At 33.4% G+C, this 23531-nt stretch overlaps 1 protein-coding gene across 1 annotated transcript; it reads right to left on the bottom strand.

Annotated features, from left to right (window-relative positions):
* Positions 1-324: 324 nt before the first annotated feature.
* Positions 325-21093, bottom strand: LOC134728118 (uncharacterized). The gene is made up of 10 exons (XM_063592549.1): positions 21009-21093; positions 14666-14880; positions 9990-10093; positions 9430-9575; positions 8045-8166; positions 5328-5481; positions 4482-4624; positions 3370-3501; positions 2203-2440; positions 325-603 (listed from the first exon to the last, which is right to left on the bottom strand). Exons 2-10 carry the CDS (start codon positions 14778-14780, stop codon positions 468-470), a joined length of 1290 nt encoding a protein of 429 aa, XP_063448619.1. The 5' UTR covers positions 14781-14880; positions 21009-21093; the 3' UTR covers positions 325-467.
* Between the last annotated feature and the right edge of the window lie 2438 nt (positions 21094-23531).

Genomic DNA, 23531 nt, shown 5'->3' with positions numbered 1-23531 from the left:
ATCTGAAGAAATTTAAGAACGCGTTGAGCGTGGTGAGATCGTCGTCAAGTGGTACTGGGGCTTTAGTCTAACTTTATTCACCATCAATAGTTAAAACTCTTATAAATGATAAATGAAAATATATGCATGACCCTTATCAGGCAAGATTTGTTGACTTACACTGTCAAGTATTTTATACAGTTAGTGCAAACATTACCCCCTAATCATGAAATTTGACATTTGTTCAGTAGAAATTTTAGATCTGGAGCTAGGCTTTTATGTTAAATCGATCATATATCCATGTCTCGCCTTCATTGACAGTGGTCTCAAAGGGACACACAAAAATACTTGATATATATATTTAATACTAAAATAAATAACATCATATACATATGAAATGTGTGTTGAATGGTCAGCCTGTCCTTCAACCTATTTGATTCATATGATGGTACTAAAGTTATCTGTAGGCAGGGAACCAGATTAGACAATCACGCTGATTTCATGCTGCGAATCTCTTTCTCGAGCACTTCTGTTACTCTGATAGCTTCATTTGCCTTTGGTCCTCCAATTTTGTTTAACGCTACAAGGGCAGCCTCTCTAACATTGGAAATAATGTCGTTTCGCCTACAATTATTTAAAGAAAAATGAAAATATATACAACGTTTAAAAAAATAAAATGAAATACCAGGTAGTAAGCGAAACAAAATATCTGGTGTAATGCTAACAATAAACATAGAGTTCGAGAAATAAGTTGTGAATCTGTAATTTTATTGGATAGTGCTGAAAATGTTGCACACCAGACGATCGTTATTTATTATGGATAAGCATTTATAAAAGCAAAAACATCGTGGTTAAAAAGGAAGAACACTATATAAAAATTGCTCATCATTTGAAGATCTCACTATGATAACCTTTTTTTAACCTTTTTTTTTTTCGTGTATTGCTTTGCTAGTGTCTCGAAATAGTTTAGTTCACGTTTATTGTAATTTACCAATCTGTGAAAAAAATTATCGCTTATTAGATTTTTCAATATTTTGTCTCCAAACATTGCTTTATTGTGTGGGTAGATATTACGAAGCATTATATCGTCGCAAAATGCATATGATTTTAACTCATATTTTAACTAGAGACATCTGGCCTTTTTCTTTCAATTTAACAAAGTGAATTGCATATAATTAAAAAAAACCACTATGTGAATGATGAGAATTAAAACGGACTAGGTGTTCAGATGACAACTTGGTAGATACGACAGCTAAAAATACCTTTGCAATAAGTTATTGTTCACACGGGTTCAAAAATACAACGAAATAAACAGAATAAATAAGTTGCGATGTAGTATTATATATTCCTTTTATGGAAGTGACAATTGACAGAATAATCTTTTTTTTTTGTCACATCAACACAGAAAATAAATCAAAATCATCTCCAAATGTGTCTAATGTCATATTGGAATATCAATTTATTATCCTTGTGTGGATATGCAAAGAGAATTAAACTCAAGTATTGTGAAGAATAACTCTGAATTGTGATTGAGCTTGTTTGCTATCAAACCACCATATAATTAGATATATATAAACTCAACTTTCAAATTATCAGAATCAATCAAAGAAAAATTGTATGTCATGATTTTATTTTTTATTTCATATAATTGTAGATGATCGATGTGACTTCCTATACCTGCCGTGACGAAATTAAAAGTTTTTTTTCTCGACGAAACAGATCTCCACTACAAAACAAATGACGTAAAAGTTAATAACTATATATCCTATTATGACCTTCAAACTTGAGCAAAATTCATACATAACCGCAAAGCAAGCTTTAAAAAAGCCACGACATGATGAATGTAATATATTCCAAAAGTGAAAAATATCGGCATGATTTATGTATTAACAATAAACGAATAGCAAGTACGATACACATCAACAGACGACAACCACTGAATTACAGGGGCAGACTTTGGGCACACAAAGAATGTAACAGGGTTGATCTTGTTGTGTTTTAAGGTGGTAGACCTTGGTTCAGGGAGATAACTCTTTAATTCAGTTATGTGTTTGTAAACGTCAAGTTTCATCAACGTATTTTAGGCATTTACCTGAAACAGATTGAAAATAATCTATGTGACATAGAAGCTTAGAATATATTTATAAACATGTTTGACACAAACTTACTGATGATGTTAAGAGTTATTTCCCTTAACCTATGTCTACCTCCTTAAGCGCTTACCATAGGTTAACTAGCTCTTCAATAACAGCTTCTACACCAAGATGACCTAAAGCAAGACATGCCGCTTCTCTAACGACCCTGTCTTTCATTCTCAAACATTTCCGTAGAGCTACGATAGTTTCTATGTCGGTGGAATTTGTTCTAGCCAATGAGATGATAGCCACGGCCTGTACGTTGGCGTCTTTATCTGCCAATAAATCTCTCAAGGCACCAATCACTGTCAGACTTTTGAATTTTCCTGGTAATAATAAAGATTTTGAAATGAGTGACTATGTTATATTGCGCAAACGTTTTAATTTAATTTGAAGGCAAAGTACCAAAACATATTTTCATCATATATATACTTGTTATAGAAGGCGTACAGTTAACATAAAATGTAGCTTCTTTTTTCATTCTTTGTGAGAAGCACAAATCATATATATGACGTCTGGCAATTATATATGAATGCTGATTGTTTGTTGTAAAACTTATAAAACAAGAATGTGTCCCAAGTACACAGATGCCCAATCCGCACTATCATTTTCTACGTTCAGTGGATCTTGAAAATGGAGTACAAACTCTTATTTGGCCTACAAATTAGAAACATCATATCATATCATAGGGAACATGTGTACTAAGTATCAAGTTGATTGAACTTCAACTTTATCAAAAACTACCTCGACCAACCTGAATCGGGACAGACGGACGAACGGACGAACAGACCAACGAACGAACGAACAGACGAATGTACAGACCAGAAAACATAATGCCCATAAATGGATCATAACAATGTGGTGACAATCAAAAATTGAATGATCTTGATCCACTCTATCAGCGACTTTTTTTTTATCAAAGAATGTGCTATGTTACATCTAGAACATGCCGTTTAGGCTACGTACGTCAGTTTTAATAAAGAAAAGTACGATAAATACTTTCAAACATAATTATATTACATGTACATTCAAAATGAGAAAAAGATGTTTGAATTGAGAGAAGAGATTGAACTATGTAGTTGAAGAAATCTTTTGAATTTTGAATATCAAAAACCAAATATATATTGCTATAAAATTTTAGATACTATTATAAGTAAATTAAGTTTTGTACTGAAGGTGTGCCATAACGTTCCATGGTATTACATGTTAAGTGGAAATATATATTTTGATGATATATATCAACTTTTACACCTACCTAGATTTTCTATAGCATCAACTCTTACACTAGAATCCATGTCAAAGACTTCTCTCATTGCGTAACTTTCTCTAGCTTGTTCTTGTATCCTGGACCATACTGGCAAAACTTTCTCATCGATGGTACAGAATGCTGGTAAAAATAAAACATATTTATTATCAACAAATAATGAAAATATTTTTTGTCATCATTGTTCATTTTTTTACTATATAACATAATTTCTCTAAAATGAAAGGTATTTTTCGTGTTTTAGAATCTTCCAACTCCATAATATTTGGCTGATTTGTTAAATTTACAAAGTATGCTAAATACATATTAACAATCATGAATTTGGAATCGCACGTGGGGATACCTTTGAAACAGAAGACGTGAGACCAATCGGCACTTTTTGGGTGATTTCGCTACTCTTCTTATGATGGTATGGAATCGGCCGAGTTGTGACGAACCCGAAAGAATTATCCGGTCTACTGGCTCCACTTGTTTTTCACGCAACTTATAAAAGATATCTGCCAAATGAACTTATGAAATTCAACAAAAGATATACAAATATGGCCTCGTAAATTTTAATATTGTATCAAATATATAAAACAGGAAAATTAAACTTTATGTTCATTAATATACATTTAACAAAATAACGAATAAGTCGGCTAAAAGGTACTGTATGAAGCAAGAAATTAAATTTAAAAAAGTCTGAAATACTTGCTGCTGACTCAGAAACAAAAGCCAGTTATAACTTAAATTGTAACAATCAATGAAATTCTGTCATACAAGTGAGAGGTTTGGCTAATCATTAAACCAAGTTTAATCCACCTTTTTCTACAAAGAAAATGCCTTTACCAAGACAAGAACATGACAGTTGTTGTCCATTCATTTGATGTGTTTTGTCATTTGATTTTACCATTTGATAAGGAACTTTCCGTTTTGAATTTTCCTTGGAGTTCAGTAATTTTTTGATTTTAATTTATACTAATTACATAGCATATAATTATTTGGCTACAGGATGGAAAACTTTATATAAACAGGGGAACCAAATACATTGCATTAATGTGGTAAATTATTTTATTCATAATTAAATGTATGACCCAATAATAAGACAGTTCAAATTATATTACCAATGAAATTCTCAAAAGAGACGTTTTCATCATGTTCAACCATCAACTCTCTGTGTAAGATAGCTAGTAGCCATTCGGTATCCTCTTCCCCGAAAGTCTGCTCAAAATCAAGTTTGAAATCTTCTAACAGTTTTGCCTTGAACCTACAAAAAAAAAGAAGAACATCCTATTTTTAATATGAATTATTACTTTTCATATAATTATAAAAAGTCATGCTCTCTGTTATTTTTTAAAATCATTGAACAATAAATAAAAAAAGCCTAAGATCGTATTGACTTTAGAAAGAAGGAGGTGTGATGTTGCAAATGAGACAATCATATCCACCATAGTTCAAACAAATCAGATGTAAGAAATTATAGGCAACCGTGTGGCCTTCAACAATGAAAAACATACCGTATAGTCGGCTATAAAAAGCCCCCACATACAAAATACGAACCAGCTCAATTGAGAAATTAACGGCTTGTAACATATCAATTCGATATACAAAATACAAATACAAATACAATATGACATGCACGAACCAAGGCCACCTACTTAACAACAGGCTCCTGACTTGGGACAGGCGCATAAAGAATGTGAGATTAAACATGATTGAATGCGCCTCCCCTACCAACACGTTTTTTTTTATAAATCAAAAGTGACAATGGTCATCTTTAGAAAAAAAACCACATATATATTATATAGAAACTCGTCCTTTCTCTGCAAGAATAAAAATCAAGCATTACAAATAACTACTAGTGTACAAAATTTAATAAAGCCTCAAAATAATTAGAAATAAAACAACAACCTATAAACATTGTAAAAGTAAAGGCAAGTGCAAGTTCAAATATGTTAGCCAGACATCACCTTTCCCAAGACATATTTGCGACTGCTCCGAATGTATTGGTCCAATATGCCTTCCCGTCTTGCAGATGAATTCTGGATGCTTTGATCCTGGACCGAGATTTAGCTGATCGTAGGTACCTTTTCTTTTCTTCGGTTTTCTTTTTCGTTTCTTCGTCTTAAAAATAAACAAAGTACGATTCACAAAATACCTGTAGTTTGCATTGAATTTAACATTCCGATATTGGGAAACCGTATATCATCATCAATTTTGAATTTGCATTATAGAAACTGTTTGAATGTTTGCTTATATGGTAGGAAAGTCTTGATGAGTAGTACGTTTAATTTTTCAAGGAATTTAAAATTGGCAGTTTAGAAGTCATTTTAAGAAAAACAAGAGTACACACGCTGAAATGTATCCTCTTCTATACTAACCCTTTATATAATGTTGATAGTCCTAAATACGAAACTTTGCTACAACTATCATAGGTCATGGTCATATATATAGAAACCAAAGGAGAAATACATGTACATGTACACCTTAAAATCATTCAATACACTAAACACAGTTGACATAACAGACCAAAACACAAACAGCTATTTAACTAATAGAAAACAGTGTGTTAAAGTAGGTACTATTTCAAGCTATTGGCAAACAATGTTTAAAGGGGTGCCACAAGGGTCAATATTAGGGCCAACATTATTTAATATTTTTTTATATGTTATTTTTTATTTTATTCATAAAAGTGAACTCTATAATTATGCAGATGACAACACCCTTTCATACGCAGATAACGATTTAGATAGATCAATTAAAACTTTAGAAGATGAAATAAAATTTTGATAAACTGGTTCTCAATAAATATAAAATGAAAGCAAATCCAGAAAAAATTCTGGCAATAGCTGTAGGAGAAAAAACTAAAGACAAAAACCTAAAATTTAAATTAGAAGGTAATGAAATAGAGTGTGAAGATAACGTTAAACTTCTAGGTGTAACCATAGATTTTAAACTAAATTTTAATGAACATGTCTCTATAATATGTAAAAAAGCATCCAAACAATTAAATGTATTAAAAAGAATAGGTAAACACCTGACTAAACTCGGAAAATTATCAATTTATTATTCTTTCATAATGTTCAATTTTAATTACTGCCCACTAGTTTGACACTTCTGTGGGGAGATAAATACAAAAAGATAGAGAAAATTCAAGAGAGAGCACTAAGGTTTATCTATGAAGACCATTCAGCAAGTTATGAAGATCTACTTTGCAAATCAAAATTACCATCTTTAAAAGTAAGAAGAATGCGATCTTTGGCGATTGACGTTTTCAAAATTATAAATAAAGATTGTCCTGTATATCTCCATGATTTGATTCACTTAAAGGAAAACACTTACTCTTTCAGATACCAGAATACAGCAGATCTACCACATGTAAGAACAACTTTATATGGCCTACAATCTTTCAGGTATGCGGGTGCTAGGCTTTGGAATGAGCTGCCAGATGAGCTTCGTAAGCAATCATCTTTAAATCCATTCATTTACTTGATAAATTCTTGGTTTGGCAGCTCATGCCAATGCTTTGCCTGCAAAACCATTTAATCTCTGCTTATTAATTTTTGGTTTATTGCTTTATTTTTAGCAGGACAAATTTATTTTGTGTTCTTTACTATAGTGCTTCTGCTGCTTTTGTGCTAATTTTAGAAACTTTATGTGCTTTTAATATGCTTTTTATGTGCAAACCATTTCATTTGTGCTTTGTGTTTTTATCTCAAAATTGCATTACTTTTGTGCTGCATGTTTATATACTGATTGAACTCTTGCTTTATATGTTTAATGTTGTGTGCATGACTCGATATGTATGTTTTGTTTTATTTGTTGTTATGTCGGTTTTAAAAGCTCTTCAGATCTTATGTTTGTAATTGCTTGCTTATACCGACTCTTAATAAAGCTTTATGTCTTATGTCTTATGTCTAAAAGCTTAACACTGAGCAATGAATCGTGAACATGAGGTCAATGTCAAATAAAACCTTTGAGACTGACATGTACATCATAAAATATTTCCATAATTAATACCAAATTGATTAGACATATTGCGTATGATATAAGAAAAAAGACCAAAACTTTTACCACTAAACCATGAAAATGAGGTCAAGGTCAGATACCTACCAGTTGGACAGGTACACCTTACAATCCTCTTATACAGATAATATACTAGACCTATTGCTTGTTAGTATCTGAGATATTGACATGACCACACAAAAACGGTGACCTATAGTTGTTAATTTCTGTGTTATTTTGGTCTCTAATGGATAGTTGTCTCATTGGCAATCATACCACATCTTCTTTTTTTATATACATGTATTATTAGTAACCTTGTTCACTGATCCATGAAATGAGGTCGAGGTCAAGTGAAAACTGTCTGATGGGCATGAGGACATCGCAAGGTACTCAAATATATTTATCCTATTACTCATAACAAGAAAGAAATAAACAGTGCAAACAAATCTAAACTTTTTTCAAGTAGTCACTGAACCATGAAAATGAGATCAAGGTCAATGGTCATGTGACAGACGGAAACTTTATACCATAAGACATCTATATATACAAAGTATGAAACATCCAGTTCTTCCAACTTCTAAAAAATACAGATTTTGAGCTAACGCCGCCGACACTGTAGAATAAAAACCCCATTTTTTTTGAAATAAACATTGTGACAAGATATAGTATGTAACTTAACTACCTCGGTTTGATGAATCATAATCCGCTAACATATCTTTGATACGAGCAACCAAGCTAGGTAAGCCATCCTCAATTATTTCACGATCTAAGAACGACCATTCAAAACCAGCAAGTTGTAATCGCCTGAAAGAATAGTGATATAATCAACAAAATATACAGATCGAGGTAAAGCAAAGTGAAACGACATGGAATTTAAAAAAAACAACAAAAACATTCGTATTTAATTTCTATTGTACACGACTGAACTGATTATGAATGTACTGGAGTTTTATTACAGTATGTCTTCACATTACACAGTCTATTGGTGCTGGTATTTCACTTAGAACATTAAAAAAATTAAATGACTTTTGTACAAAAATAAAATGTACAAAAGTTTAAAAAGTATTGTAATGTTTATTGGTCGTTAAGGTTATAATCAAGTAGAATCTGGGTGAATCAATGCATGGTTTACGCTTGAGAAAGAGTTAAACAGATTTAGACGTTTGGCGGGAGAGTCAGTGGTTGGGTCCATCGGTATGGGGGTGTTTGAGAGGTTCTCTTGTGTTCGGTATCGGGAACATTTAGAGAACACCCTTATCAATTAAATAGTATAGTCGCCCTGGGGTATATAAGAGAGTGAGAAACGGTCCTCGGAGCTGTCGGTTGGTTGTCGATGAGGCGTCTCAAGTCAACAGAGCGTACGTTGGTTATATTAAGCGCTAGTAAGATCCTTAATATATAAAGGACACTTTGTACCGGGTACAAAGTAAACGTACAAGTTGAACGGATAAACAAGGCAGACTGTCCGACTCGGAGGACAGGCTGTACCAGCCCGCACTGTCTGGTAGTGACAGGTTGTCCCATTCGGAGGACAAGTTGTTCCAGCCCGTACTGTCTGGTAGTGACAGGTTGTCCCACTCGGAGGACAAGTTGTATCAGACCGCTCTGTCTTGTATTGACAGACTGTCCCATTCGAAGGACAAGCTGTACCAGCTATACTGTCTCTAAGTGACACGTCGTCCCATCTTGAGGACAGACTGGTTAATTGTATTATATTTGTATATATATAATTGTCCGCTGTTACTTTATATCGACAAAGAGTCAATGTGTATATTTTAGTTCATTGTGCATAACGTAGATAGTTGTAGTTTTTAGCATTACCGTATTGTTTGTGGACAACTTGGATCCAAGTAATTACTGGAACGGACGTTTGAGATTTAAACGCCTGGTTACACGTTACAGTATCTAAATTCAAATACTAGTAGCACGTTGCGATAAAGGATATTAATATAATAAAGATTTGAACTTAAATAATGAATAATTGAACTGTTTATTTCTTAATATTTAAATTATGATACTAAGAGTATATACATGTAGCATAACCAACGGGTTGGTGCAATATCTTACATGCCGTTGTCCATAATTTTAGAAACATCATCTTCATCGTCTATTGCTACAGGTAGAATCGATTTCTTCGAGACGTAGGCGAGAGCCAATTGATCCTGGCATAACTTTGATTTCACAGAATCTGTGCTGATCAGGTAAAAAAATATCTAAAAAATGGGAGACAAAATGAAACTTCAGAAACTGTATGGGTTTTTACTTATAAACTTACTTGAACCAAACACCTGAAAATATGGATGAAGTTTTTATGAAATAAAGCTTGCATTGTACTGAATGCATCTTTCAAAAATAGAGTACGGACAATTTTACACTATTGCTGCAATAAACATATATTACATGTATATGGTCAACCGTTTCTAAATACTAGTATATTGTACTCTTTTCAGTAAACTGAAAATTTCGTTAATGCGGCAAAATTATTTTGATCCAACACTTTAAAAATGGAGACAGTCAATATAAGGGTCATGCAGATTCAACTTTTCATTCAGATTCCCTATACTGCAACAGAACCTGTGTTGACATAAGAAATAATACTTATGTTCAAATCATTTAGTAAGACACACCTTTGCATCCACGACAGCCTGTCCGACCTTGCTGAAGACGTTTGCTCCTCCTCCCAAATCATAAGTCTCCACCCACACGGCAATTCCTGCTTCTTTCAATTTGTCTGATTTACAAAAAACAAATAATACATGATAAGATACAATGTACGAATCATGTTCTGGTAGATACATATTTATATGTTAATGTACAATGTAGTTGCCCTGCGTATAAGTTAATGATAGAATGTTATGGAAAAAAAATGTCAGTTGTTGTAGTTTATATTCTTATCATATTTCAATACACAATCTTTATATCCAGTGTAGTATATTATGTTTATTTGGTTTTGTGGTAGTTAGTCATTAGTAATAGACATTGTAATAGTTTCTTTCCCTTTTCTTTATAGACTCCTGTAATCATGAATGATGGTTTGGATTTAAGTTGATAAATAAATCATGTATCTACTTGAGAACTCATTTGAATGATTATTAACTACACTACAGTTTTATCAACTTAAATCATCATGCATAAATATCTCAGGCCCGAACGATTGGATGCCAATCCTGATTCACCTACAGCAGCAAAAGAATGGTTTCACTGGAAACGAACTTTTACGAATTTTCTAACCTCTGCCGAAGAAGAAGTTCCAGACAAACTGATAATGTTGATCAATTTTGTTTCGCCGCGTATATATGAGTATATTGGTGAATGTCAAACTTACGATACCGCTATATCACTGTTAGAAGCTGTGTATGTTCGACCAAAAAACGAGGTTCTGGCTAGGCACTTGTTAATAACACGCAGACAACAGACAGGTGAGACACTTGACCAGTTTCTACAAGAGCTTAAAGTATTGGCAAAGGATTGTAAATTTCAACCAGTGACGGCCGATAAATAGAAGGAAGAATACACAAGGGACGCGTTTATAAATGGACTTTGCTCACAAATTGTTCGACAGCGTTTGTTGGAAAATAAAACTCTTGACCTTAAGACAATGTTTGATCAGGCGCGAACATTAGATCTAGCTCAACGCAGTAATGAAGTGTATGTTCAGCCATATTCTGTGACAGCCGCGATTGGACAAAAACCAGATGAAAGTGTTCCAGATACCACAACAAAACTTCAATTCGTTACTGAAGAAGACAAGATTACAGCAGCTGCTGCACAACGACCCGGAAGTAAACAAAAGTGCTTCTTTTGTGGGAATAATGCTCACGCGAGACGTTTTTGTCCGGCAAAGGATGCCTCTTGTCATAACTGTAGTAAGAAAGGACACTTTTCGAAAGTGTGTAAATCTAATACAACAATTACTGGGACATCTGCCTCTTGTACTCCTATATTAGCAACTGTAACTGCTGCATCTCCGCAATGTTTAAAGAAAGCAGTCATAAATGTGCGTGTGAATGAACGTCCGTGCAAAGCCTTGATAGACACAGGTAGTTCTGAAAGTTTCATTGATAGACAATTTGCAAAATTAATGTCATTAAATATAAATGACGCTACCGGAAGTGTATCGATGGCATCCAGTGCTCTCAGTAGTCCTATAGTAGGAATTTGCAATGTAAACTTAAACATTGATGGACATTTCTATCGGAATATGCAGTTATCTGTCCTCAATAAACTCTGTTGTGACATTATCTTGGGACAGGACTTCATGAAAAGACACGACAGTATAAAAATAAGTTTCGGTGGAAGCAGACCAGCCGTAGAAATAAATGACTCAAATACAGTTTGTGGTTTAGCTGCTTCAAGTGTTGATCCGCCGGAATTATTTGCCACCTTGACAAGTGAATGCCGACCTATTGCTACAAAATCAAGGAAGTACAGTGCAGTCGATAGAGAATTCATAGAAAAGGAGACAACAAGATTACTTACCGAAGGTATAATTGAGCCTAGTATGTCACCATGGAGAGCTCAAGTTTTAGTAACTTCAAATGAAAGGCACAAGAAAAGACTAGTAATCGATTACTCTCAAACTATAAACAGATTTACTGAACTTGATGCTTATCCGTTTCCTAACATTAATCAAATGGTCTCAGACATCGCCAAATACAAGGTATACAGTACGCTTGATTTACGTAGTGCCTATCACCAAATTCCGTTACGTGAACATGAAAAGAAGTATACAGCTTTTGAAGCAAATGGCAGTTTATATCAATTTCGGCGAGTCCCCTTTGGCGTTACGAACGGAGTTGCTTGTTTTCAAAGGGTAATTGACCGTCTAGTGGCTGAAAACAAATTAGAAGCAGTATTTGTGTATATCGACAATATCACAATAGGCGGAATGGACCAAACCGAACATGACGAAAACTTACGTCGATTTCTTGATGTTGCCGACAAACATCAGCTAACATTTAATGAGGACAAATGTGTGTACTCTGTCGAGTCAGTTGATCTACTTGGATATACCATCAGTCAAGGTGTTTTACGACCGGACCCTGATCGAATGAAGCCGCTAAGGGAACTCCCTGTGCCCCACAGTCCTAAATCGGTGAAAAGAGCCATGGGAATGTTTTCGTATTATAGTCAATGGATACCAAGATTCTCAGACAAAATCAAACCGTTAGCTAACGCTACTTCTTTTCCGTTAGACTCTATTGCAGTGAAAGCATTCGATGATTTGAAATCCGACCTTGAAAACGCAAGCATAAGTGCAATTGATGAAGCTATTCCTTTTGTCGTAGAAACCGATGCCTCGGATTCTGCAGTAGCCGGAAGTCTCAATCAGGGTGGAAGGCCTGTTGCTTTCTTTTCGAGAACTTTAAATGCTCATGAATTAGGACACTCATCTGTAGAAAAGGAAGCATGTGCCATTATAGATGCGGTTCGCAAATGGAGACACTTACTTAGTGGGAAACATTTCACTCTTGTCACTGATCAGGAAGCAGTTTCTTATATGTTTGATTCAAAGAAGCACGGTAAAGTGAAAAATGACAAAATAATTCGATGGAGAACTGAATTGAGCTGTTACAGCTATGATATAAAATATCGTCCTGGACAAGACAATGCATCAGCCGATTGCTTTTCTCGAGCGTACTGCTCATCCATCAGCTCCGATTCTCTTTCTGAACTACATAGTGCACTTTGCCATCCGGGCATCAATCGACTTCTTCACTTCGTCCGTTCAAAGAACTTACCTTTCTCAGTTGATGACGTCAAGAGAACAATCAAACAGTGTGAGATTTGTGCAAAAGTAAAACCTCAGTATGCTAAACCGAATGCATCACCTCTTGTGAAAGCTACACAACCATTTGAACGCTTAAGCATTGATTTTAAAGGACCACTGCCGTCTGTTAGTACAAAGAAGTATATTCTTACCGTTGTTGACGAATACTCAAGATTCCCGTTTGCCTTTCCTTGTTCCGATATGACAAGCGCAACAGTTATTCAGTGTTTACGACAGTTATTTGCTCTTTTTGGTATGCCCGCTTATATTCACTCGGACCGTGGTCAATCTTTCATGAGTGCCGAACTCAAAACTTTTCTACAATCGCATGGAGTAGCTACTAGCAGGACAACGCCATACAGCCCACAGAGCAATGGGCAATGTGAACGCTATAACGGTATCATCTGGAAAGCCGTGACTCTAGCATTAGAATCTTTGGGACTTAAAGAGACGCAGTGGGAGAGTGTATTGCCAGATGCACTGCACTCTGTTCGAAAATTGTTATGTACACCAATAAACTGTACTCCACATGAAAGGTTTTTCAACTTTACAAGAAGATCATCATCTGGCCAATCTATTCCGTCGTGGTTAGCCAATCCTGGACCAGTTTTAATGAAAAAGCATGTGCGTGCGATTAAATATGATCCTTTCGTCGAGGAAGTAGATCTTTTGGAAGCTAATCCAACCTATGCTCATGTTAGATTGCCCGACGGACGCGAAACTACTGTATCAGTCCGACATCTAGCACCAAGAGGACACTCAATAAGCAATGACAATCTTGATCATTCCGTTTTGAACGATCATACAACTATGGACATTTCCGAAACCGATGTTGAAAATACAATACAGGAAGCAACCAACAACATGGACAACACTATGGAAACATCTCCCGTTATTAGACGTTCTACACGTGAAGTTAAGAAACCATCTAGATTTGGATTTGACGATTAACTGAAATTTTTTAATTGAACTATTGTGTTGACTTTAAGAGGGGGTGAATGTAGTATATTATGTTTATTTGGTTTTGTGGTAGTTAGTCATTAGTAATAGACATTGTAATAGTTTCTTTCCCTTTTCTTTATAGACTCCTGTAATCATGAATGATGGTTTGGATTTAAGTTGATAAATAAATCATGTATCTACTTGAGAACTCTTTTGAATGATTATTAACTACACTACATCCAGTACACACAAAGCTTTAATTTAATGAAGTTTCAAATGTTTTATCCGAATTCATAAGATAAGAGAAATTGTGCATGCAATAATAAAGTTTCTAATGTTTACATTCATTATTATTTGATTAATGGTTGTTTGGATGCTTTTTCAAGATGGCCATATTGTTTTGGGGGAGTCGGAATAACAGAATCACCGACCCACGACAGTAAAATCTCGTCTCCTTTAAGGAAATACTGTCATCACAAGTCCAAACTGGTTACTTTTCAAACACTTTTTCCTTGCAATCATGCATAACAATTACTCAGAACGACAATTCGTGGAAATCAAGGAAAAGAACTTAAAATGATGCTAAAATACCTCTGATTTTAATGACGTAATTTCGGTCTTCCGGGTCGTAGCTAATGATTACGTCATTTCCGGCAGGAAGGTGAGTTACCATGGCAAGTTTTGCCTTCATGCGTTTGGCTTCCATCTTTGTCTGATATACCACTTCAAATTTTCAGAAAGCTGTTTGTGTTTGTGCAGTATGCCTCATTTACACATTGTTAGTGTTTACACTATGCATGCATTAGCTAAAGAAAAATGTTAAAGTAAAGACATACAACTTGTATATTCATACTAAATTAATTTAACAATACGCATCGTCAATTGTATAAATTAAAATCAGCGTCAATTGTATCAATTAAAATCAGCGTCATTTGTATAAATTAAAATCAGCGTCAATTGTATAAATCAAAATCAGCGTCATTTGTATAAATTAAAATCAGCGTCAATTGTATAAATTAAAATCAGCGTCAATTGTATAAATTAAAATCAACTATTTGTAAACGTACATGGTTATTAAAAGGGAGATCATATGCAATAATCTGACTTAAGTTATCTCAATCAGTATAACCCATGCCTCAAATTATTTATCAATGGCGAGTAGGTTGCATTTTTTCTTATCAAATATTGGTTCCAAAATCATTCAAATAATGTCAATGTCTTATTGAGAACTGTATCATAATGTCTTTACTAGAAATAAAAAGCAAATGTTTCGCATATATATCAAAACAGATAGGTTTCTGTGAAACCTTCGAAATTGCCCCTAGTACAGTTTTATTGATGTCAAGTTTTGTGTAGTCCCCGACCATTTGGTCTTAAGAAATCCATGACCAAATATGATGTATTTATAACAATTACAAGAAATATTGCATGAAACATTTTAATGCTGGCTAACAAATTTTCTTTTGGCGTTATCAATTAAAAAAAACAACACTTTTTTGTTAACTAGTATTCATCTTAAAATCATTAATTTCTTTTATTTTAATTCCAAGTCAGATTACATACAAATTTAAATAGTTGTACAGACTAGCGTGTTTTTGTTTTTGTTTGGTAAAAACTGTTATTTATAGATTTATAAAGGCAAAATGCTTAAGGGGGTACCCAACACTATACCCCAAAAAATTCCTGTCGTTTAATTTTTCTTAATTTTTTTTCATTGATAAACTAGGCCAACCTAAACATCTTGTAAAAATTTTAAAAGATTCGAACCATAGGTTTAAAAGATTTGGCAATTCAAATATGGCATCTTTTACATACTAGTATCGGCCAAAATTGGAAGTTTCTGAAATATGGGTATAGGGTTGAATTTGTAAAAAAAAAATTAATTTAATCCTAAATTGACAATACATGTAGCATAGCTAATAATGATAGCTGAGGAGAATATTAGTTCACTGATACCCCCTTCTTGTACGTTTTTTATTCCGGTTAAAAAAAATTGCCAGAACTTTAATAGGGGGTATCAGAATTAGCCCCGAAATGTGAATGCTGTGCTTCTAGTATTTAAAGAAGAATTTTTTTTTGAAAAAAAATGTGTCGTTAAAATTTTTCATAAAACTAAGCATTTGGAGCGCTATACTAGTCGGTTGTTCTTGCAAAAGTTTTTTAAAATTTAACCGTTAGAATTTTTGGAATTTAAGTTAAAATTAGGCCCCACCCTCAAATTGGTTCATTAATTAAGAGCAAAATCTATTCAAAAAGTACATAATGGCAATAATTTTGTTTGTCTTTGGAACTAGGTCTTAGCTATTTGGCATGTGGATGTATCATCACAGGGTTAAGTGTCTTGCATCATGATGACCTTTGTGTGACCTTCAAATGTGACCTCAAGGTCAACTTTATTGGTGTTTTTCCGTGAAAAACACAACCATGTAGGCCATAACTTCTTTGCCGTTTGACCTAGGCCTAACATCTTTGGCATGTGGATGTATCACCATGAGGTGGTGTGCCTTCTTAAAATTTTGACCTTCATATGACCTTGAACTTTGACCTCAAGAACGATATATGTGTTTTTTTGGTAAGAAACACTTGTACAGGCCATGACTTTCATGTAGTTATGAATTCATATTTATTTAAAAAAATCATATAACAAAAGCTTTAATCGACCATACATCAATATAGACACATTTTATTACATTTCAAACCATTCAATGCACATCGAATACATAATGGAGATGAGGTCACATAGAATTGTTTGAAAAGGGAATCGTTTTTATTGAAGCGCAGTGTACGCACTTAAATACTCAACAGACAGCGAAGTGAAAACTTTCTAGGAATCAAACAATAGGAGGTCAGGAGTTATGCCAAATAACTATATATATACCAATAAAGGGACAGACGGACAGGGGTAAAAAAATCCCCTCCCCAAACCGACAATCAGTTGCAGGGGGAACAAAAGGATGTAATTGACTTTTGATTTGAGATACGAGCTGTTGAAATTAAAAGCATGACACACCAAAAGTACACATGATACATAGGCAAAAGCTTTAAAGTTGGCAGATGCTTTACATAATTAAGATTTCAATTTATTGGTCTTTTGGCCAGATTAAAAAATATACGATTCAAAACATAACGTCAAAACCATTGGTGCAAAGAATTACAGCTTATGAGAGATGAAATAGAGCTGACTGTGCAAAATCCTTATACTGTTAAATCAAGCTCGTTAAACATGGACCATTTTTTTAGTATTTCTGCAGAGTTTTATAAATATGACAACTAGATACAGCTGATTTTTAGTTAAAAGCACGGCAGTTACAAGTTTCACATTATTTTTGAGCCCCTTATTACAAAAGAGAATGATTACTCTATTCGGTAATATCTTGAATTGAGACTTGAAAATAAACATTTTCACTTGTCACTTGCAATAATATCACACTTTCTTTTTTATATTAATTTCAAAATTGCATTTGATAAAAAAAAAAATCAGAAAGATACACAAACATGACAATGGAATAACAAATTTTGCTATCCCTTCCAAATTGAGGTTTGATAAAGCGAAAATAGCATGTTCTATTTATACCATACATGTGTAGTTTCAGTTTCATCTATGATTCTAAATATAGACTTTACTTTCCCTAAAATTGCGGACGGAATAGAAGACACCCGTTAATTTTCTACACATGTCAAGATAAAGGTTGGAAAAAGATACTAGAAAGATAAAGTTTTTTAAGATGAATTAAGAAAGCAAAAATATGTGTATTTTTTTTTGGACTTAATGAGATGTTTTTTTCTTCTTTTTGCCTTGTTCCGTGACATTTTAATGATGCACTGGTGGTTGAGTATCCCTCTGGGTATCTTCTAACTTTTTACATAAATATAAATCATTCAATAAAATATTCAATTGCACTTTAAATAATATGACAGCAATTATAAAATCATGAAGTATTCGTAATCGTAAGAAGATCTACGAACATAAGCATTGTGTAATTGTCCAGGGATTCTTATTTATTTGGTTAAAATTTTATTGTCGGAGGGAGCTACCATTTAAGAGGAGGGTAGGAGGGGTCCTGATCCCGAAATCCCGGCTTAAAAACATGAAATCCTGAGGTCCCGAATTTAGATAAATTTAAATCCCGACATCAATAGAATTTCGGATCTCGAAAGGGTCAATCCCTAAATCTTAACATTAGAAACATTTGATCCCGGAGTCCCGATAAAGGTCATATCCACCCTCATTTGAGGAGGGGGGCTTGGATGAAATTTGAAAAAGGCAAGACAGGCTTTGGAACAAACAAAGGCAGGATCAGTAATTTAGCATAACAGGATGACAATTTATGAAAACAATTTCAGTAAACTAATGAAAATTACAGGTCCGTAAAGAATGAAAAATAAAAAATGCAGGACAATATAATGATGAGTTCAACTATAAAAAATAATGCAGGACAAAGTTTATAAATCCTAGCCCTCCCCCTTAATATCAAATGGTAACATCCTTAGACTGTTTGCACTTTATTTCATTTTATTTAAGACCTACATGTAGGCATTGTCAAGTAAAAAACGAAAACAGTTATGGTCCCTTCTCTTTCTGTTTCCCTCCTTTTCAAACGTCCTTGTTTTCTTTGGTAAATTTATTTCACTTTGAAATTTCCTTATTATGTCTCATTGAAGGTTCATTTATTGAAAATGAATAACTTTAAATGATTTTTAAGGATTAACTGAATAACAGTCTTAGCAATAATGTAAACATTATAATCATGATCTTTTAAAAGCTTGCATATTGCACATAATTTTAAAACGCAGCAATGAATCAGACTATGAGTAAGAGTTATCTTTTCTTAGGTGTTCTGTACCCCCTTATCTTTAATATTTTAATTAATCAAGCTTCAGTCATGCACCTTCAATCACCTGAATGGTATATATATATCACTTCGGTCGTAAACTGGTATTGTCTGGGATATGCACTGAATAGAAAAAAGGTATTTGATTTAAAAGTTTAACAATGTCACATCGTAAATGAATAGGTTGACAGTACTACTTTTAGAGGTCGGTCTTTTAAAGACGTAATATACTTTAAATAATGCAGATTGGCAACTGGTTAGTTTCTTATGCTAGTATCTTATTTTATTATACTTCACGTTAAAATGCCATATTTTGATTGGCTAAGACGAGGGTGTCAATTTACTTTATTATACTTCATGTCAAAATGCCAGATTTTGATTGGCTAATACGAGGGTGTCAATTTACTCTATTACCCTTCATGGAGACGCTTGATCAAGTGTGCGCTTTATTAAATACGACTCTATCCCATGGCAAATACTCTATTACCCTTCGCGGAGACGTTTGATCAAGTGTGCGCTTTATTAAATACGGATGGTTATGTACAAGATGTCACAGTTTATTACTTTGAATTTTAAAAAAATCGACAGTAATAACAGAACATTCAGTACAATAAATTAAATAACATATAAATAACAAAACAACGTTACGGGCATTAGAAAAAGAAAGAAAAAGTCAAGCAAGATGTTTAAATTTATTTATTTCAACAGTCGATAATAAAATCTGAGCCAAAACGTAGAACTTAAGCATTGTATTTAATTCCTTGATGTAAATTCAATTCATTGTTCTTTGAATTATCGATTTCTGATTGGTCACCCGCTCAGCCATGTGATAGTATATAAATAACATATAGCTGAGAGGGTGATAGAGCAGATTGGAACCCCTCAAAAAGGCATTGTCAACCTTGGCTTCGCCGTGGTTGACAATGTTTTCTCGGGGTACCAATGTGCTCTATCACCCTCTCAGCTATATGTTATTTATATACTATCACATGGCTGAGCGGGTGACCAATCAGAAATCGATAATTCAAAGAACAATGAATTGAATTTACATCAAGGAATTAAATACAATGCTTAAGTTCTACGTGTTGGCTCAGATTTTATTATCGACTGTTGAAATAAATAAATTTAAACATCTTGCTTGACTTTTTCTTTCTTTTTCTAATGCCCGTAACGTTGTTTTGAACGTGACGTCATAGAAAATATTTTTAAAATAAAAGTAATCTGTAAAAGGACATTCAGTATAATAAATTAAATAACACATAGCTGAGAGGGTGATAGAGCAGATTGGACCCCCCGAAAAGGCATTGTCAACCTTGGCTTCGCCGCGGTTGACAATGTTTACTCGGGGTACCAATCTGCTCTATCACCCTCTCAGCTATGTGTTATTCATATAGTGTAGCTGTCTTAATTGTAGGAAAAGAGGGGCGAAAGATACCAGAGGGATAAAGGGAAAACGTATAATATAGTCGTAAGCTCGGGATCACATAATATTATTTGCTATATCTGCAGATGCGTATATATACATCAACGTATATGATACAGTTGAAACGTCAAATATATTACAGTAAAAAGACTGACCCCATTTAACGTGTTAATGGCAATCATTATAGGTTTTATTGATAAATATTGTTTATTTTTCGTCGAATAATGTAAAATCGAAGAAATTTCTATACTTTAAAAATATTAAGTTTTACTTTCATACAAAAATATTGCTTTTTCTTATTCGATTGTCTTTCTCTTTAAAAATTAGCTAACTTCTTTAAAAAGCCAAACTGACAATACTCGTTGTCAAATTAAAAACAATTTCGATTTTTTTAATCAAATGAAGAGGTAAAAAAATCATTGGATTATACAGTCGTATATACACTTGATGCCTTTTACCAGGCACTCTTGAAAATCAAAGGAAATGATTGCAAAGCGATCAATGATATATGTATTTCGCAATATTTACGTACATGAACGTATCAAAATTTAAGTAAAGCAACATATTTTGGTATATATCACAAATAAAGTTGTCGTGTACGAATTTTGTCATACAAATGATGGACACACAGAGTGTAGGAATAGCTTTTTTTTTACACAAACAATTACATTCAACTTACATTTTTGGAGAAAATAATTCCACAGGTATATATTCTAACCGGATGTTTACAATCGTTGTTTAGTTTTACGACCTTGCCATTTAATTAATTTTTAAACATCAATGATTCTTTTCATAAAAATCGATATCGTCTATTTTAATACAGATATGTTTAAAGTACATCATGTCAATGTAGAAATCAATGTAAGTGTGATATGTATAACGTACTTATATTAAAATTATACTGATATATGCTAGAAAGTGATAATTTGGATATTAATTTTTCTTGATAAAAATAAATCTTGATAATTTATTAAATATTTGCCACTGAACGTTCAACAAAACAACAAATAAGGTTATTGAATATAACTAACATGAATTAGCACATGAACTAGAATATATTAAGTTGTTAAATACCATTTAAAATGGTATTTGAAGTCTCTTATACTAGTATTGATCATTTAGAGAATATTCAAAATCTGCAATCAAGGCAAAGTTTCAAGAAAATGGCAGAAATATTAGAAATACGAGTCTCCTGACACGTACGGGTAAATGAATACGAAGAAAACGAGTTTGTTTAAAATATTGCGTTCTATCTAGTAAATAAAAATTGATTTACATGTACTATGTTAGTTTAATAAATACATATGGTTGATTCTAGAGGAAAATGTCTTACAGATATCTGAAATTATTGGTTTTTGCGTAAGTTCATTGAAGTTGTTTTGTAAAATACAATCCAAATGGAAACCCAATTATGCAATGTAGTAAATGTGGAAATGATGTCTTACATTTGTACATATTTAATTGAGATTGTTTTTTTATATATAGACAAAATACAAAACAATGTTTGTGAACTCATTAAATGCTGCATACAAATAATGTTACACAATTTTAAAATATGAGTTTCTTTTCACCAGCGTGATACCAATTCCTTCTTAAGTTTCTCCTGACAAAATCAAAATTTAAAAATAAATTGAAGACATACATATTTTCTTTTTTTAACGCTCGAATGGAATGTAATGATTTTAAAATTTGGAAAGGAACGATGATCGAAATCGATTGTCTCACGTTTAGATGGAAAACAATCTCAAAATAATTAACAGATGGAAATTTTCCCGCCATTCTCTTTTAAGATTTTAAAAAGGCTTTAGATACGTAAATCACAGTAAACTTTTATTAAAATTAAAATTATACAAAAGAGGGACGAAAGATACCAAAGGGACAGTCAAACTCATAAATCTAAACCAAACTGACAACGCTATGGCTACAAAAGTAAAAGACAAAAAGACAAACATGACACAACATAGAACTAAAGAATAAGCAACACGAACCCCACCAAAAACTAGGGGTGATCTCAGGTGCTCCGGACGGGTAAGCAGATCATGCTCCACATGTGGCACCCGTCGTGTTGCTTATGTGATATCAAATCCGGTAAATAGTCTAATTCGGTAGGTCACATTCATGAAAAGGAAGGGGATTGTAGTTACGACGTAAGGAACATGTCCGATATCATTTTGGAGACGGTTTTCCATACCGGTCAACCAACTCGTGATGGCGTCCGTAATATTTACGAAGGGATGATTTCAACTTCACCATTTGAAACTTTTGGTTTAATAGCTACCTTGTGAGCAGCAACCCTCTATCAAAAAAACCATGATAGGAAATGCAAGCACGGGAATATCGTATCAATTTGGAGATATATACCCCGTATGCAGGTGCTGCTGGAATATTGCTACTTAGAAATGGAAAGTCTACAATTGGAAAGCTGAAATCATCTCTTTTGTCGTAAAGTTTTGTTTTCAATCGACCCTCATTGTTAATTATGATGACCACTCTGTAAAATGTTTTCATCGTACCTTTCTAAGAGAATGCAAAAAGTTAAGGTAGAAACCACTGAATCAGAATATAAAACTGTGACTTTTGGAGTTCCTCAAGGTTCTATACTTGGACATTTGTTGTTCCTTATTTATATAAATGACTTACCATTAACCTTAGAATATACAAAATCTGATCTATATGCTGATGATACAACTTTACATTTGTCATCTAAATCTATTTAAATTTAAATATATGATTGAATAAAGACATAGACAATGTTATTAAATGGTGTAAAGAAAATGGTATAACGATAAATAGCAAGAAATCAAAATGTATGCTTTTTGGATCAGACAGACAACTGATAAACTGTTATGAATGTTTATGTGTTTTATCACAAGATAATATCGCTTAAGATAATGTTGAAGTTGAAAAACTTCTCGGAATTCATATTGATAAAAACCTATCATGGTAAATTCAAATTGATAAAATATGCGAAACTATTACTTTTATTTTCACTGAACTAGTACAAAACTTTTGTTTCTATACAGATGCGGGATTTCCCGCTGTGTTGAAGACCCACTGCTTACCTTCGGCTGATTCCTGCTCTTTAGTTGGGTTGTTGTCTCTTTGATACGTTCTCCATTTCCATTCTCTATTTTATACTGCTTTCCTCACATCTGCTTTAATTAGGTTAACTCAGTCACTTGTGTAAAATAACAACATATCC

Source organism: Mytilus trossulus, chromosome 8, assembly GCF_036588685.1.
Source record: "Mytilus trossulus isolate FHL-02 chromosome 8, PNRI_Mtr1.1.1.hap1, whole genome shotgun sequence".
Classification (NCBI taxonomy): domain Eukaryota; kingdom Metazoa; phylum Mollusca; class Bivalvia; order Mytilida; family Mytilidae; genus Mytilus; species Mytilus trossulus.
Note: the sequence above shows the minus strand (reverse complement) of the source record. Positions and strands in the feature narration are given on the sequence as shown.